At 31.6% G+C, this 18,801-nt stretch overlaps 1 protein-coding gene across 2 annotated transcripts in view; it reads left to right on the plus strand.

The window, feature by feature from the left end:
• USO1 (USO1 vesicle transport factor) overlaps positions 1–18,801 on the plus strand; it is a 67,375-nt gene that overhangs the window by 2,411 nt on the left and 46,163 nt on the right. For both annotated transcript variants that reach the window (XM_031470791.2, XM_031470802.2), the window contains exons 2-4: positions 9,633–9,719; positions 9,797–9,861; positions 15,442–15,518. In XM_031470791.2, the coding sequence (XP_031326651.1) occupies positions 9,633–9,719; positions 9,797–9,861; positions 15,442–15,518 (229 nt within the window). The remainder of the gene's footprint in view (positions 1–9,632; positions 9,720–9,796; positions 9,862–15,441; positions 15,519–18,801) is intronic.

Here is an 18,801-nt window from a genome sequence, read left to right on the forward strand (position 1 = left end):
GGATCACTAATTTAGAAGTATTTATAGAGCATCAGTAAAATGTTTAGGTACAATATTAGCTCTTTTAATTGGTGATTTGATGTGACCTAGATATTCTAGTTGCCAGAGCTTGGGACATCTAAATTCTGCATTATCAGTTAGTATTTTGTAAGTTTTGTCCATTTCTGCAAAATTAAATTATTTTCATTGTGGTTTTCTGCCTTTTGTGCTTTTCTCATCTTTTTCTGATGGAAAGCCTCTTTTCATTGTCTAAAGTCTACCTCTTCTTTAAGACCATCATCAGTGCCTTCCCTAATTTGCACCCCTAACCCCTTTCCCCCACCAAACTGCAGTGGTCTCTTCCCCTTCTGAAAATCTTTACATTTTAACTAGATTTTTCATTTCTTAAGCTTTCTGTCATTTTCTACCCTTTAAATATGTCCCATCTCTTCTAGGCTCTTAAGTTATCTTAAGGGGAGTGTTCATATGTATTTTAATCTTTGTTTTTCCATATCAATAAATGTTTGTTATGAATTAATTGTAGTGTTACAGAAGAAATCACAGATCTGTAATCATGGCAGTTTACAAATTACTAGGTGCTAAAACAATACTCTTCAAAGACTGTAGGAATCAAAGTTCTGGATTGATTGAAATTCATTACTTTAAACCTTTTACTTAAGGGATTTTTCAGATTTGCTCTGCTCTAACTGCTTTCCTCCTTTCTTTTAACTAAAGTGTCATCTAAATATGGGTGAGAGTTATATTATTGATTATATAGTACCTAGCTTTCATACTCTCAGTTAAGACTAACTCTGAACTGTTATTAAGATGTTCTTCAGAAACAAAGTAGTAGATCTTTCTGTTTGTATCAGTAATTCTATAAAGTTCAGAATATTTTAAGTCTAGAATTTCATTCATGTTAAATTTTTCATATTTTAGAGTCAAATACTTTTAAATTTGATTTCTCTTTTTTACTTCAGTAGAGAAAGGCACTGATTGCTGATGACTGAGGCTTCTTTAGCCTTGACATACTTTCCTAGGTCCAAATAAACACTAACTTTTATTAAAAATCCTACTCATTTTTCTGAGGGCTCAGTCATGCTTAATTTTGCATCTACCTTCCAACTAATACCTTTTTTAAAAAGCAAGTTTCTTGAAAATCCCAAAAGAAGTGTTAATTACATTTGATAATAAATCACAGGGAGGGTTTTCTCTTCTCAAGTTGCGTCTCCAGGCGTGAAAGTTGTGAAAGTCCAGAAAAGGTTTGCAGAATTACTGTACTGTTGAGGCATGTCTTTTTAGATCAGACTTTGGTCAGCTGGCTTAAAAAGCACGAGGGCTAACGATTTAGGCACAGCTGTAGTTTCTTTTAATAAAAATTGTTATTAAGGAATGTGCACTTAAATTTAGACATAGTTTTGGTTTAGTCAAGCACGTTATATACCATGTTACTATAAATGAGTAACCTGAAGCTCCTATATTTGGATTCATGTTTTATATTCTACATTAATAACCAGGTCAGTGTCATAACTGGTATGTTTTCTCTCTTAGCTCTTTTACAATAACAAGGTCAGAGAAAATCATAGTAATGATTTACATTTTGGTAACCAAAGACGTCTATTATATTTAAGTAGTGTCTATTGAAAACTACTTTTTTGAAGGTTATTCATGGAGATTATTTAAAATTTACATACCAAAGTATATTCCAAAGAATGTAAGTATACTCGAAAGGATTTTGTTACTAAAGAGGTGTACTGTGTTATGGTCAAAAACAAAACAAAAAACCTAAAATTTATACAAGATTTATTAAACAGGCGCTATGTTGTTTTCAGATATTTTCAAGGTGGAGATATAAAGTAAATTGTGTTTGCCAGATCTAATGGATCATATCCTTTTTTTTCCTCCAGGAAACCATGTAGGTCTAGTGTTCTGAGGAACATATTTTGGGTAAAATTGTCCTAGAGGATATATTTTTAAAGGAATGCTACATTTTAGAAGTCCTTCATTATCATCAGCTTTATGGAGTTCATGATGTCTTGCCCATTGGAATACCTAAGAAATAATTCCTGATGCTTTATGGCTTGACAAGTAATTGTAATCACTGTTGAATTATCTTTCAGGAGAGAATATAAGAATTTCCTATATAAATTTTTTGATAGCAAATACCACTCCTCTTTCTTTTTAAAATTTTTTTTCTTTTCCTTTTTTTTTTTTTTTTTTTTGGAGGGGAGGAAATAATTAGGTTTGTTTACTTAGTGGAGGTACTGGAGTTTGAATCCAGGACCTTGTGCATGCTAAACTTGCACTCCACCTCTGAGCTATACCCTCCCCTCCATTCCTCTTCTTTTTACACATTTATCTCTTATTATTTATTCTGCTCTGTCTGTTTTTGTCTATTGCAGATACCATAGAAAAGGCATGCTTATATTTTTATACCTCAGGCAGAAATGCCATAAGCATTCTTTGTATAAAAAGTTAGTCACCTTTATTTTGAAAACTTTTGTAGTATTAGACCTTGAGATGCCAGCATTTGTGATAGGTTATTTGGTAGACAAGTTTCCTTATGATGCCTTGCTTAAATGGGTGTGCTTTTGGAAAGCATTTTTCTTTACTTAAAGAAAGCATGGAGAATAAATGAAGCAGTATGTTATTACCTTGGCTGACTTATTGGTAATTGTAACGGAAATAGATTGTGTTAGGTTTATGGATTTATCTGCAAAGAGACTAGTATTTGACTTGGTAATGGTCCTACTTTTTTATTTCTTTTCTAGATTATAATAATTTAGATCATCTGAAGATAAGACTGGCTTTTGCTTTGTTTGGTAAAATCTTCTCAGTTATAGATTTCAATTTAAAGCAAATTTGTGGCTCTTTCTTGAATTCTAAAACAGTCATTTTTTAATTCCATTAAATCAATATAAATGAATTGACTGTTAGTTAACATGAATTATTTTAGTCCTATAGTTATGGTTGAGGAAGTTTTCTCCAAAGAAGGTATAACTATGTTTTAAGCCTCAAGAAGGCAAAGTTACATCATCAAGTAAGTTGGCATTGGGTGGTTGATAAATATTAGTTGAATAAAGGATTGAATGGTTGAATTCAGTTTTTTAAAATTGGCATTACTGACTCATTTTTGCATCTCAGTTAAATAGTGAAAAACTAAAAAATATATATATGCATATGTATATATATAGTGGATTTCTACTAGGAATTGTGAGAAAATACTGCAAACTACATTATGTCTGTGTGCTTTAAATGTACATTCAGCATCCTAGTTTTATGCCACCTTTTTTTCTCCCTTCATGGTTTTTTTTTTAACTTTTTTTTATTGAGTTATAGTCATTTTACAATGTTGTGTCAAATTCCAGTGTAGAGCACAATTTTTCAGTTATACATGAACATACATACATTCATTGTCACATTCTCTTTTGCTTTGAGCCACCACAAGATCCTATATATATTTCCCTGTGCTACACAGTACAATCTTGTTTATCTATTCTGCATTTTGAAATCCCAGTCCCTTACTTTGTGGTTTTTTATTTTCACATTCCTCATCTCACTTTTTTCTTTCCTAGTCACTCCTGTTTCATTTGCTTCTTTTTTGGTCTCCTTTGTGTATCATTGAATGAAAATAAATGGCACCATTGGTAAGCAAGATAAACATTAAATTCAGGTTACTAGGTTGTAATTCTGATTATGCCCAATTTACAGGTTATTAGTGGGGTTTTTTTTGTCCTTTTCATATTTTCTGAATAAGTAGAATTATTAATCTCACATGGCAATTATTGAAGAGAAGAGTCCTGATATGTAATCACCTGCATGAGCTACAAGATGTTATACATATTATTTTACTTAATTAGCCTTTTTATTTTCTTTATTACAAAATGGCAAATAATACTAGTAAAGTTTTTTTTGTTTTTGTGTCTTGTTTTGTGTTTTTTTTTTTTTAATAATACTAGTAAAGTTTAAGTTTTCTTTGATTATAGTCTCCAATTTCATTTCTCTTTCTGGAAATAACCACTATTCTTAGTTCGGTATAATTCCTTCCAGACCTTTATGAATAATCACGCAATGTAGAATTATTTGTATAAACATATTTATATCTTTTTTTAAATAAATGATGCAGTGTTTATAGTGTTCTACAGCCTACCTTTTTCATTGATTGATAGTCTTGGAGATCTTTGCATGTTAAAACATAGAGCTACTTTATTAGAAATTATTTTAAAAACCACATTTTTAGTTGCTTTTCTTAATTGTGCTCTCTTCTAATAGACTATAAAAGCATATTGATAACAGAGTCTGAATAAACATCTTTCAACTCTGAAATACTGTCCTTTTTCCTTCTGACAATAACATCCTCATTCATTCTGCTTCTCTACTTTTCTGCTTGCTTCATTCTTATTACCCATTACCTGCACTTCAGTCTGTATCCAGTGAGTGCTTAATTTTTGACCTTCACGTACCAAAAGTAGAAGTTGCAAATGTACTCAATCTTGATTTCAAGCCTGAATTATTTGGGGTTGTAGGGATATTACTATCTAGCTTACTTATCAAATTTTTCACTCAGTAGCAAATTAAAATCTGCTAAATTTGAATGGTCTATTAGAAACATATATGATGAAAATGACAGCCAAAATCCTGATAGGCTAGAAGGCTAATACAAAGTAGTCATAAGAAGTTTGGCAATAATAAAATTTGTTAACATTTATAGGTGCCAGGTACTATGCAAAGACTTTTATGTTATTTTAGTTAAACATCTAAAGCATCCCTATATCTGATATTGGAGAGGACTTAGGTTTAAATGCTATAAAAGCGTATAATTATGTTCTTTGTTTAAAAAGACAGAGAAACTTGTAGTTAGTCTTAGATTGCCATCAGAAATCACTAAAATGAAAAAGACCATCTTGGTGCTTGACAGAAAGTATCTGAAATAGCTTCATTATGGTTTGAGATAAGTAAGTTGTTCTTATATTCATTTTTGACTCTTACTGGTTGCAGTATGATTGACTGATCTGAGTTTAATTGTCTTAAGTCACAGAGAAAGTTCTGATTAAAATCCCCAATTGAGAATAATATGTACTTGCCGCTGTAACCCAAGTTTAATAGATAAAAAGCATGTTTATAGTCTTAAAAATAGTCGATAATATTTATCCAAACTCAGGGATGAATGGATTTTATTTCTCTATGTATAAATAGTACACTTTAAAGTAATGACTAATTTTTAAGTTACATTTTACAGCCTTCTAAAAAAAACTGATTTCCTTATTAATCAGAGCCTATTGAAGAGATATATAATTTGAACTCATTAGAAAATAATCTAGTTTTAGCTAACAGTTTAATCTTACATATTGCTGTTTTTCTCCACATTATTTTAGATCTTATCATTTCCAGAAATAACAAGCATTTAAGATTATTGTAAAAGGAAAGTTTTCACATTTTAGAATCTCCCTTATTTTAATAGAAGAAATATATATGTATGTGTACAGTGGAAAATTAGTTTTAATTCATAACTGTGTAAAATTAAAAAACTCAAATTAGACCAGTTTTCTTATTCTAAATAAGAAAACTTCATTCTGAAATGCTATTTTCTATGCTTGGCATTCCTTCCCAATATTGTCTGAGGAACTACTCATCCTTTAGTTATTGACTCTAGAGTGGCATCGTTTAAATACCATTCTTAAACAGTATCTGTCTTAGTCTGTTTGGGCTGCTGTAACAAAAATGTAATAGGCTAGTTGGCTTAAACAACAAACATATTTCCCATAGTTCTGGAGGCTGGGAAATCCAAGATCAAGGTGCTGGCACATTCTTTGTCTAGTGAGGGTCTGCTTCCTAGTTCATAGACCGCCACCTTCTCCAGTGTCTTCATGTGGCAGAAAGCTTGAAGGAGTTCTCTGGGGTCTCTTACATAAGAGTGCTAATTCCATTCATGAGGGCACCACCCTCATGACCTAATCACATCCCCAAAGCCCCACCTCCTAATACCATCACATTGGGGATTAGGCTTTCAACATAGGCATTTTGCAGGAAAGTAAACATTCAGTCTGTAGCAGTTTCACTTTCAGATAGAATTGATTTATTTTTGTGCACCTGCTTTACAAGTACTAACTTAGATACTTTTAATTTGTTATACTTTATTTACACAACTGTCTTCCTGTTCATGTTCTTCGTGGTCGAGACCGTATCTTATTACGGTTAGCACGAGAACAAATACATGTGTTCTCAGTGTGTGATTATTGATTGAGTAATGACTGTGCATTCTAATCTAAAAAAATTGAATTTTACCTTATAGGCAACAGGGAGCCAATTGAGGATTTTTTATTATGGTAGTTTATTTTTATCAATTACAAGTTGACTTCATGTTATTTTGATCAGTAGAGTGAAGATAGCATCTCTAAAAGATGAATTTATTCAGTCATGAAAATACCCCAGAAATTCCAGTACCATTTCACTTTATTCCATTACTGCTCTTTTTCTGTTTATAAAGGTAATACTTGTTCATTATCAGAATTCAAACATCAGAAATAATGTAGAAAATGAATATTTTCAGCAACCACTAAAAGACAGTATGGTGCATAGTCTTAATTTTTTTCTATACATGTTCACTTAGTTTATTAATGATACAGTTTTAAACCAAAATGAGTTCATACTAAATACTATTAACAGTTTTCTTTTTTCACTTAATGTATCTTAGATGTCTTTTCATGTCAGTGCATTGGATCTGCTTCATTCATTTGAGTAACTGCATAGTGTATATATACCATATGTTAGTTAATTGTTTTCTGATTGATGAATGAACCTTTAGATTCTCCTCCTTTTTTCCCCAATAAACAGCATAAATTTATTGCTCACAGTTCTGGAGGCTGGAAGTCTGAGATCAAGGTGCCAGCATGGTTTGGTGAGGGCCCTCTTCTGGGTCACAGATTTCTTATTTAATATATTCTTATGTGGCAGAAGCTAGGTTTATTTTTTAGCCGTTAAAAATATTGCTACAGAGAACATTCTACTATATAACATTGTGTAGTTGTGGGCATGTTTTTAAAGGATAAATTTCGAGAAGTAAGAATGCCTAGCAGAAAGGGTATGAATATTTTAAGTTGTAATAGCTTTTGTCAAACTGCCACTTTTTTAGGTTATTTTCCTTTTGATAGAATATAAACAAGTTTATTAATCTGTATCTTTGTCTGTCCTGTAGAGTTCTATTTTAAAATTCATTTTATTAAAGTATATAGAAAAGTGTGCATGTCATGTATGTAAACCTCACAACCTGAACACACCCAGCACCCAAATCAAGGAACAGAATATTACTAGCACCCTGGAAGTTCTTTTGTGCTTACTCCATCACTGTTTGCCCCATGAGTAAGCACCATCCTGACTCCTAATAGTGTAGATTAGTTTTGCTTGGTGTTGTTGTTTATAAAAATGGAATCATATAGTATATAGCACTATTGCTTTAATTTTTGTGAGTCTGAAAAATTGAAAATAACATCATTGCTATTCTAACTTACGTTTATCTCCATAATGACTAAGATTATTATATTTGTGTATATCTCAAAAGTTTTTTTTTTAAATTAAGGCTCAAATGTTTGCATGTTAGAACACAAAAAATTGAAAGTGAAAACAAAGCAAACCCCCAAATTGTAGGATTATGATCATTTTCCTCCAATATTCCTAAAGCTAAGTGTCTCCACCAGCATCAAATAGCTTTCACGTTTCCACATTCAACAAATAATGATTAAAGAGCTTCAAAACATGGAAGTTCTTATTCTGATACAAGTCTCTCTATTCACCAAAGATGGGGCTGACCCTAGAGTTCAAACCTCATAGGATACTGGCACTAAGTATTCTAAGCAAGATGGGAATCTCAGATCTGGAACCAGTACTTGAGGTCTAGGGCTAGGAAAAAGCAGAAAATGCCTTCCTGGTCGTAATAACAACTCTAAACTACTTAGAAAAAAAATTAACAAAAGATATAGAAGACCCAAATAGAATAAATTATAATCATTCTTAGGAAACCTATTTTTGCCCTAAAATTCTTTAAGCTGAGAGTACTGAGGCTCATGTTTTTAAGAGATAACTACATAGTTTTTCATGGTTAAGAAAAAAATTATAAAGTATCAACCAGTTATTTAATAAAGAGAAATTTTTATTTCCATTTTGGAAAGTCAGTATAATTATGATGAAGAAAGTGCAGTTCAAGATAGAAATAATTTTTAAATGTGAGCAGTTAGAATGAATAAAAACAAAGTCAAGCTAGGCTTGGTTAACATACTGCATCTACAGTATGAAGAAATGCAAATCAGGATAGTAAAAACTTAGAAATCCTGCAGTGCAGAAACCTATTTAATTTTGTGTAACCTTGTGTTTCCCACTGGTTCTGTGATCATAGAAAGTCTATTAATATCTTCTGGGACGCTAGAAATCTGCAGAACATAGTTTGGAAAACACAAAAAATATTTATACACCATTAATTCCAACACATAGGGTGCAAAAGTTTGTGGTATGCCAAAATCTTATTTATAGAATCTTAATTAGAGCTGTCACTAAAGAATGAATAATAACATAATAAAACAGTAACTATTAGAGCTATAAAAGGACCTGAATATAGTAGTAGTAAAAACTGTTCTTTATCAGGTGTTTTCCAGGCATTTTCATTCTGTGGCTAATCTTTTTTTATTCTCTTAACAGTGTCTTTTGAAGAACAAGAATGATGAAGTACAAATTATGTTTTTCTGTTATGGATTGTACTCTTAGTATGTGTCTGAGAAAACTTTGCCTAATTTAAGGTCACAAAGATTTTCTCCAGTGCTTTCTTCTGGAAGTTTTAGAATTTTAAATTACCCAGTTCTTTTTTAATGCAAATTTGCGTATACACAGTTTGGTGCTTTTGCTACAGAAGGCTCACAATTTGCATAGTTTTACAACTTGCTCTTTTTTCCCCCACTATTTATTAAATCACACTGTTTTCATGTCAGTACAGTTAATTCTTTTGAGTAGCTGCATAGTAGCCCACTGAAGAATGTACCACAGTTTATTTAGTTTTTCTTCTTTTGATGGACAGTTTCCAGTTTTTTCCTATTGTCAGTAATCCTCCATGGTTTATTTTAAATTCAGTTCTAATCTTAATTCCTGCAAAATTTATTAAAAGCTTTTATAATAGCGTTTGATCTTTCTAGATTTTGAGGCACACTTAAAACTTTAAATTTTTGGTAAATAGTTCTGACTTTTCTTGTTCAAATATATAGTGGAAGTGTCAGGGTGAAGTTATGATGTAAGCAATCATTATTTTAAGAAATTTATTAACTTCTCATTTTCTACCATAATCCTAATGGATAATGCACCCCTCATGGTTCAAAAAGTTATAATAAGTTTGTTTAGAAAGCTCTGGTTCTAATTTCTCAAACTCAGTTTATATGACTGACTTTATTTGACTGCTCTTCCACACTTTTTTTCAAGTCTCTCTGAAAAATCTGTTTGATCTCTGTAATGAGATTATAATATTACCTAAATACATATTTAGATTTGTGAAATACTGTTTCTATGACATCACATTTGTTGATTTTATTTCTCAAAATTAATAGTATAAATTTGGGGGGAAACTTTCTTTTTTGTTCCTTTTATTCTGTTAATAATATTTCATTTTTCCATAACAGATTCAAAAGCTTTGTGACAGAGTAGCTTCATCTACTTTACTGGATGATCGAAGAAATGCTGTGCGTGCTCTCAAATCATTATCTAAGGTCTGTAACACTTTATCAGTTATTAAGTTCATTAAGATGGATATTAGTTACTTAAATAATATTTTTCTTTTGTGCAGAAATATCGCTTGGAAGTGGGTATTCAAGCTATGGAACATCTTATCCATGTTTTACAAACAGATTGGTATGTCTCTAATGATTTTTCTCCCTAATTTTTCTTGAAATTTTAATTAATTTGTTTTAGAGTAACTATTCCAGAAATGATAGACATATTAAGGCTATTAAGTTTTTACTTTCAGTTGTCATTTCAATAGTTATTGGACACTTGGTGCAAATTGTTGTGCCAAACATTAGGACAGACAATTTCAATCCCCAGGGGCTGAGAGTTTTCTGTTATATAAAAGTGGAATTAAGTAACTACTAATTAAAGGCATAAAATTGGGAGTTTGAACTGGGCAAAAAGACTTGTTGATTTTCACTTAGATATACTACAATGTACTGTCCTCTAATGTAATATGAGTATTATGTTATATCAGTTATCCAGACTTTTTGGCGGATTTTTTTAAATAAATAAACTATATAATAGAGTGAAGTGTTACATCTGAACATGTATTAAGAGAAAGATCACTCTGCCTATTTTTAGTTCTTTCAGTTTCTCTTTAAGAGATTATATATGCATCTTTGATTTTAACTGACAACTGTGCATGAATAACTTTCAAATCTTACCTCTAGTTAGATGTATCTTACAAGCTTTAACTGCTCAGTGGACATTTTCACCATATCAAGATCTCTCACAAGTATCTTAAATTCAGAGTGTTCAAAAGTTGATTTATCTCCGATTGTCCAACCCTTACTCTGCTTGCCCCTGCCATTCCCTTTAACTGCCTTTTGACCCAGATTCTTGCCAGTTGATAGCACCTTTCCAGTCAAGCAAGAAACTAGAGAATTTGTACTGAACTCATCTCTCTCCCTAACCTGTTATGCCATCCAGGCCAAAAAACAGCTGGAATCCATGAATTCTCTTGGTTTCCATTGTTGGTATTAGTTCTGGCTCTCAATATCAATCACATAAACTATTTTCATAGCCTCTATATTAGTTATCTATTGCTACATAACAAATTACCTTAAAGTTTACTGGCTGAAAAGAATATTTACTATGTCCCAGTTTCTGTGGATCAGGATTTCAGAAGTAGCTTAGCTAGGTAGTTCTGGCTTAGGGTCTCTCATAAGGTTGTATTCAAGATGTCAGCCAGGACTACAGTCATCTGAAGGCTTGCCTAGGGCTGGAGAATATCATTCCAAGATGGCTCACTCACATTGCTGTTGGCAAGATGCCTGCCTCACCTTGTTGCTCTAAAGAATTGCTTGAGTATCCTCATGATGCGGCAGCTGGCTTCTCCCAGAGCAAGTGATCCTAGAGAGAGAACAAAGAGAAGCCACAGTGCCTTTTAGGACATAGTCTCAGAAGTCACATATCATCAATCCCATCACATTCTATTTTACTAGAAGCAAGTTAATAAATATAGCCTACACTTGAGGAAAATTAGATTCCACGTTTCGAAGAGAGCTGTATCAAAGAGTTTTTTGACATGTTTTAAAACCACCACCACCTCCAAACCATATTCTTTGCCTCTGATCTCTTTGGCCTTCCATTCAGGGTATGCATTTCAAGAATAATCTGTCTGAAATGTAAATCTATCACTCACCTATTTAATGCCTTTCACCAGCTCAGTGCAGTGTGAAGTCCAAGTTCTTCAAACAGAGCAAAACATATAAGCTTTTTTTTATGCTCATAACCTCTTTTTAATTTTATTTCAGCAATGCCCAACTGCTTATTCATACCAGTTAAAGCCTTTCCTAACATCCTCAGACAGTGTAACTCACAATGGCTACCTTTCATAGCCAAATAATTCTAATGCATTTGAATAAATCCATCAATGCAGAGTAAGCAGCTGTAGCAGGAAGAATAATGGTCCTCCAAAGATGTTCATACCCTATCAGCATAACCTATGAATGTTACCTTAGATGGCAGAAGGGACTTCGGAGATGTGATTAAGTTATGGACTTTGAGATAGGGAGATTATGTTGGATTAAGCAGGTGGGCCCAATGTAATCCTAAAGTTTCTTAAAAGTGGAAGAGGAATGCCGAAGAGGAGATCAGAATGAAGTTATATGAGAAGGTCTCCTTCTGTCTTTACTTTCTTTAATGATGAAGAAAGGGTGCCTCTAGAACTGGAAAAGGCAAGGAAATGAGTTCTCGCCTAAGGCCATCAGAAAAGAAGGCAGCCTCTTATGTAAAGTGTGTATCATATAGCCTTCTGAATGTGTGAATTAATAATTGATCACATTAGAGGCTGATGGGTGTTTTATTATGCCTCTTAGGCAACAGAGCCAAACTCTTGTGTTTCATTCCTTTTCTTGTGCTGAATTCCCTTTCCACTTGCCTCCAATGCTTATCTGTTGTCTCCTGTTTTCAGAATGCTCTGTGAGTGTTGTCTTAACTTCATGGATTGCAGAGGTCTATATTCTGCAGCCATCTTTTGCCACTTTTGATCTTCGTTACTTGTTTTGCTTTTGTTCTTGGCCTCTCAGAATCCTTCAAGCATCACAGAGCTGTGTTCCCTTACTTGTCATAGCTTGAAACTTCCCATCTGTGCATGAGTCTGCTTCTCTTATAGCCATCTTGAGCAGAGACTGCTTATTCTCCCAAGTCCCACACTCAGGGCCGGAAAGTTGTCTGTTTCTCACTGATGTTTCCAAACTATGACACCTTGATAGTTTTTTTTTTAGCTGTACATTTTCCTGGTTTTAGTATATTCATGATGTTGTGCAGTTATCACCACTAATTCCAAAACATTTTCATCACTTCAGAAGAAATTGCGTATCCATTAGTTGTCATTGTCTATTCTCTCCTCCCCCCTAGTGCCTAGCAATCACTAATCTACTGTCTGTCTATATGGATTTGACTATTTTGGATGCTTCATATAAATGAAATCATACAATGTGCAGCTTTTGTGTCTGGTTTCTTTCACTTAGCATAATATTTCAGGGTCCATCCATGTTATAGCATGTATTAGTATTTCATTCCTTTTTATGGCTGAATAATATTCCATTGTGTGGATAGGTCATATTTGTTTATCCAGTCATCTGTTGACAGACATTTGAGATATTTTCATTTATTGGCTGTTATGAATAATGCTACTATGAATATTTGTGTACTGGTTTTTGTGTAAACATGTTTTATACAAGAGAATTCAGTTGTTGGGTCATGTGGTAACTCTGTGTTTAATTTTTTGAGGAATTACCTAACACTTCCATGGTGGCTGCACCATTTCATATCTTATCTGCAGTGTATAAAGGTTCAATTTCTCCTCACCAACACTTGTTATTGTCCCCTTTTTTTTTGTATGGCCATCCTAGTGAGTGTAACTTGGCATCTCATTGTGGTTTTGATTTGCATTTACCTAATGACTAGTGATACTGAGCATCTTTCCACGTGTTTTTTGACCATTTGTGTATGTTTTAGAGAAATGTCTAAGTCCTTTGCTTTTAATTGGGTTACTTGTCTTTTTATTGTTGAATTGTGTGTATATTCTGGATACAAGTCCCTTAACAGACATGGTTTGCAAATTTTTTCCCCCATTCTTTGGGTTGTCTTTTCACTTTCTTGATAGTGTCCTTTGATACACAAAAGTTTTTAATTTTGACAAAATCCAGTTTATCTGTTTTATCTTTTCTTGCATATGCTTTTGATGTCATAGCTAAGAAACCATTGCCTAATCCGAGGCTTTAAGGATTTATGGCAGTGTTTTCTTCCTAGAGTTTTATACTTTTAGCTCTTACATTTAGGTCTTATATCTCATTTTGAGTTTATTTTCGTATATGATGTGAGGTAGGGATCTAACTTCATTTTTTGGCATATATGTATATAGTTGTCCTAGAACCATTTGTTCAAGAGACTGTTCTTTCCTCATTGAATGGTCTTTGCATCCTTGCCAAAAATCAATTGAACTAAATGTTAGGCTTTATTTTTAGACTCTGCTCTGTTGATCTATATGTCTATCCTTATATCAGTGCCATAATCTTGATTACTGTAATTTTGTAGAAAGTTTTGAAGTTGGAAGATATGAGTGCTTCAACCTTGTTCTTCTTTTTGAAGATTGTTTTGGCTATCCTGCATTCCCATACAGTTGTTATGATCAGTTTGTCAATTTCTGCAACAATGGCACCTGGGATTTTTATAGGGATTGTGTAACTATAAACTAAGTTGGGGTATGTTACCATGTTAGCGACATTACATCTTCCTGTTCATGAACACAAAAGTCTTTTCATTTTTTTGAGCTCTAGATAATTTCTTTCAACAGCGTTTTATAGTTTTCAGTGTATGAGTCTTGTAATTGAGTAAAATTTATTCCAAAATATCTTAATCTTTTTATGTTATTCAAGTGGAATTGTTTTCTTAATTTCATTTTCTGATTGTTCATTGCTAGTATATAGAAGTACAATTGATTTTTTTTTATATTAAGCATCTGTCCTTCAACTTTGCTGAATTTGTTTACTACTTCTAGTAGTTTTTTAATGAATTCCTTAGGATTTTCTATGTACAAGATCATATTTTCTGTGAATAGGTGTAGTTTTAGTTCTTCCTTTCCAATCTGTATGCCTTTTATTTCCTTTTCTTGCCTAACTGCTCTCGCTGGAACCTCCAGCTCTGTTGAAAAGAAGTGGCTAGATCAAGAACCATTATCTTGTTCTTGATCGTAGGGGTAAAGCATTTAGTTTTTCACCATAACATATGATGTTGTGGGATTTTCATTTTGAGGAAGTTCCCTTCTATTCCTGCTTTCTCGATAGTTTCTTAAAAAGATGTCCCTCAAAATTTCTCAAAAACAAGATAAAGTAATAATAATGTTAAAAACCCACTTCATTTGAGAGTTACATCCTCTGGTTGTGACCCCATCTGTCCCTCATCTTTGCTTTTGCTCCCGATCACTTCTTCATATTCATTAAATCTTTGTGACCTGTATCTCACTTTGCTTTCCACTCTAAATACCATTATCATCCATTATGCTTTCAAAATTTGTCTGTTTATCAACGACTAAAAATCTTATACTTCCAGACATTATAAACAGTTCATGTTTACCATAGGATTTTTTTTTAAAAATAAAATATTTATCAAGGAAACAAATTCTAGTAGTCCAACTAGAGATAATACTGTTATGTTTATATAAACAATATTACAAAACATATATAAACAAACACACAGACTTACAAATTACCTGGGTTGTACTAATTTTACTGTGTAAAGTTGGGTTTATTTTACAAATTTATTTTTAAGGTTTTCTAAAATATATGTAGACACACATGAATGTATCTTTATCTTTATTTTTTGCTAAATAGGATCATTTTGTACCTTAATTGTTATACTTAATTTTTTCCTACTGGCATTAAATCAAGGGTGTTTTAATTACCATGTCATTAAACATTCTTTGAAAAGACATTTTTTAATCATTGCTATATGTATGGATTTACCACATCTTTAAAAAAGTATTGGACATTTAGGTTGCTTTTAATTTTTCATGATTATAAGTAAAACTGAACCTTTATACATCTTTATAATTTGCACTCTGATATTTTGTTGGGGTAGGTTTTTAGAAATGGGATTAATGTTTTATACAATCTTGCTAAATAAGAGTCTAAAATAGTCATAACAAGTATAATCTAACTAGCAGTGTATAAATATAATAATTTTTGTTTCTTCCAGTTCGGATTCTGAAATAATAGGTTATGCTTTGGACACGCTATATAATATTATATCTAATGATGAAGAAGAAGAAGTAGGTAAGTTTCTTTTACTGTGTTTTCTGTGCATAAAATTAACTGGATTGTGTCAATTTTGATTTAAAGTTGAGTTTATTTTATAAATTTATTTACGTTTTTTTTTCTTTCTTTCTTTCTTTGAAATCAATAAATGGAAGACGTTAGCTTAGTTCCAGAAAAATATCTTTAAGACAATTGCTTTATATGTGATTTGGAGATGGAATTAGCTTCTTCTTTTTTAAAAAAATACTTTTCTCCCTCTTTGTATTTGGTTTTAGTTAAGCATAATGAATGTTAGTATACTATCTCTAGATTACTTAATCATTTTTTGGCTATTGATTGAAAACTAAACTATTTTATTTATATGTTATCTGGTGAGCAGTATGAAGTTAGAAGGTTTTTTTTCATATTATATACTTAAACTTTTAACATAGGACATGTTAATTTATAAAAAGCAACAATTTTTTAAATTTAGAAGTTTTCTTTACATTGAATCTAATTGGTGTGAAATGATATGAATCAGCTTGAAATCCACACATCCCTTTAGTACATCCTTCTTTTTCTTTTTTGTTTCAAATTATTTGCATACTTAAAATAAGGTAGTCGTTTACTTAAGTCATTTATGTTTATTGTCAACTGTGAAATACTCGACTGGAAATCTGTGTACAATTTGTTCTATGTATTGTAAAAACATGCATTGTGTAACATTTTAGTGCTATTGAAGAGTGCTATCCTCATACCAGATTGGCTGCTGCAGTTGGATGTAGGTTTTTCATTTTTCTAGATAATCAGAAGAGTGGACATAATCATGCATTATATAAGTCTAATTTAGACTGAAATTCTAAGGTCTTTCAAAATCTGAGTAGATAAGTCATAAAGAAATGTAGATGATATTGAGTTTGTACATATTTTATTAAAATAAAAGTAGAGCAGAAATATAGGTAGACATTAACTTCACAAAACACCAGTAATAGGAACATTTGAAACTGTGTTGTGTTGAATAGTCACAATTTCTTAGCCTTAAATATCCTTTTTCTTAAATATTTGTTTTTCTATGATACCTAGCTGACAACTTTATTAATTTCTGAGGGGTGAAAAATCTTTAGTAAATATAATTTGGTTCTCTTGGAAAAAGAGGCTGTCAATCATATGACAATACTTAAATACATTATGCACAAGAACACACTTTGAGGGAAAAGATTCTTATTTCTCCTAGTCATTTCTCAGATGAGAAAAAAAGGTGCAATACACTTGTTAGAAAACGCTAAAGAAGAAGACTTTCTTTTTTTTTTTTTTTTTTTCATTTTTGCTTAGTAGTTTCAGATTGAAAATTTAGCTCTTTTCTAGATTATACTGGATAATTTTTGTATTTTAAAAAATTATATAGTAGCACTTAGGTGTTTTTCCTTTGTTATAAATTTATAATCTAATAATGTTTAAAATCAAGGTTTTTGCTCTTTATTTATTTGGGCTTTTATTTTTAATTCAGTATCTAAAAATGATCCTTTGGATGAAACAGGATAAACAGTTCTTTGGAGAAAAACACTAGCAGGCTTATTTTTTCTAGGGAAGATTAAAATATGCACTTAAACTTTCTTCTGAAAATTTACTTGGCCTGAAAGAGTCAATTTTTAGAAATCTAGATACTGAGAAATGTGGCCTTCAGTTCTGTTATTGATACTTTGTCTTTACTGCTTCATCGAAAGGTAATTCTTAGCTGACACAATGAACTTCATTTTAGATTTATTTACCTTGGGTATATTTTATAACCCTTCAATTTTTTAATAAATCTGTCTCCTAATCCTGAAGATATAGCCTATGCTATATCTCTATCAGGATACCTCAGATATTTGAGTAAAATGAGTATGTATCTTTCCTTCCAAGAGATTGTATTATTATTTGACATTTTTAAGCTCCTATTTGTTTTGTTGTGAATAGTACTACATAAGAAATTTTTCTTTATCACCCACTTTTTATTTATTTATTTTTGTCTACCTTTTCAGATGATGTTGAAGGTAAAAGATTGCATTTAATATGCATAACGCTTTTAGACATAATTTCTGATAATACAAAAGGATACTATCAAGTAATGTTTCTTCTGGCTGGTAAAAAAAATCTTGAGATTTGTTTCACTATATAAGAATTCCTTAATTAAAGAGGAATATTTGATAATCTTATATTACTACTTATATTTCAATGCCTGCTAAATCTATTGTTCAGAACACAGAAAATATTCTAGTTCATATTTTAACATGCTTTAGCATAATTAAAGCTTTTGGTCTGGTAGGACAATCTATTTGAATTACTTTTTATGTTCCTGGGAAAAAATTTTGAGGCAGTTTATTTAAAAGTAAAAATAGTATTTGAATATCTATACATACATACAAAATTTATGTATATTCAGTAAGAACTGGAAGGTATTCCAGTTTGAAATACTTATATGTTGATATTGTCCCTTTAAAATAATGCATGCACAATAATATCTGTTTACTCACATTTTTTTGTATTAATTTATAAAACTCATCAATATTGTCTTTCTTTTTTTTTGAGATCCGTTTCAAGTTCTATTTCCTTTTAACATTGATACTTCTTTTCCTCATAATTAAAGTAACCCAGTTTAATTTTGTTTTATCATTTTTCCTGAGGTCCCTAACTTTTTCAAATGAGGAAGAGAAAATCCTTACCTAAAGTAGGTTTAAAATGGTACATAACAAAGTTGCCTATACCTAACAAAAAACTAACAAAGAAACTAACTTATTAGGTGTGTCACACTACCTTTTGTGACATTCGAACCCCTTGTTTGAGAGCAGAAAATACTGAGCATTTATGCCTCGACTCTTGTGACAATGCTGTTTCCTTATTTGGTAGTACAGATCAGCATTATATTTGTACAGAGCTTTAAATTTTACAGTGCTTTTATGCCCATTATCTTATTTGATCCTCATAGCAGCCTGTGAGGTAGGTGATATTTTTCTCTTTTTTAAAAATGAGGTAATGAGAACCCAGAGATCAGGTAACTTATACAGTATGATCTAGTAAGTTGGATAGCAGAATTTTTTTGATACATTTTGTTTTATATTCCAAAGATTTCTGATTTAATAAATTATGGCCATTTTTCTGACTAGATTCTTTATTAAATCTTATAATTTACATAACTAGTTCATAGGATGCAGACAGATGTTAAAAAATATGGATGTACTTTTTATTGTTGAATAGTATTTTGTTGTATGAATTTATAAAATTTGCTAATTCATTCCCCTGTTGGTAGTCATTTGGGTTTTTTGCAGTTTTTAGCTGGTAAACA

The sequence above is a fragment of the Camelus dromedarius genome, chromosome 1 (genome assembly GCF_036321535.1).
Source record: "Camelus dromedarius isolate mCamDro1 chromosome 1, mCamDro1.pat, whole genome shotgun sequence".
NCBI lineage: Eukaryota > Metazoa > Chordata > Mammalia > Artiodactyla > Camelidae > Camelus > Camelus dromedarius.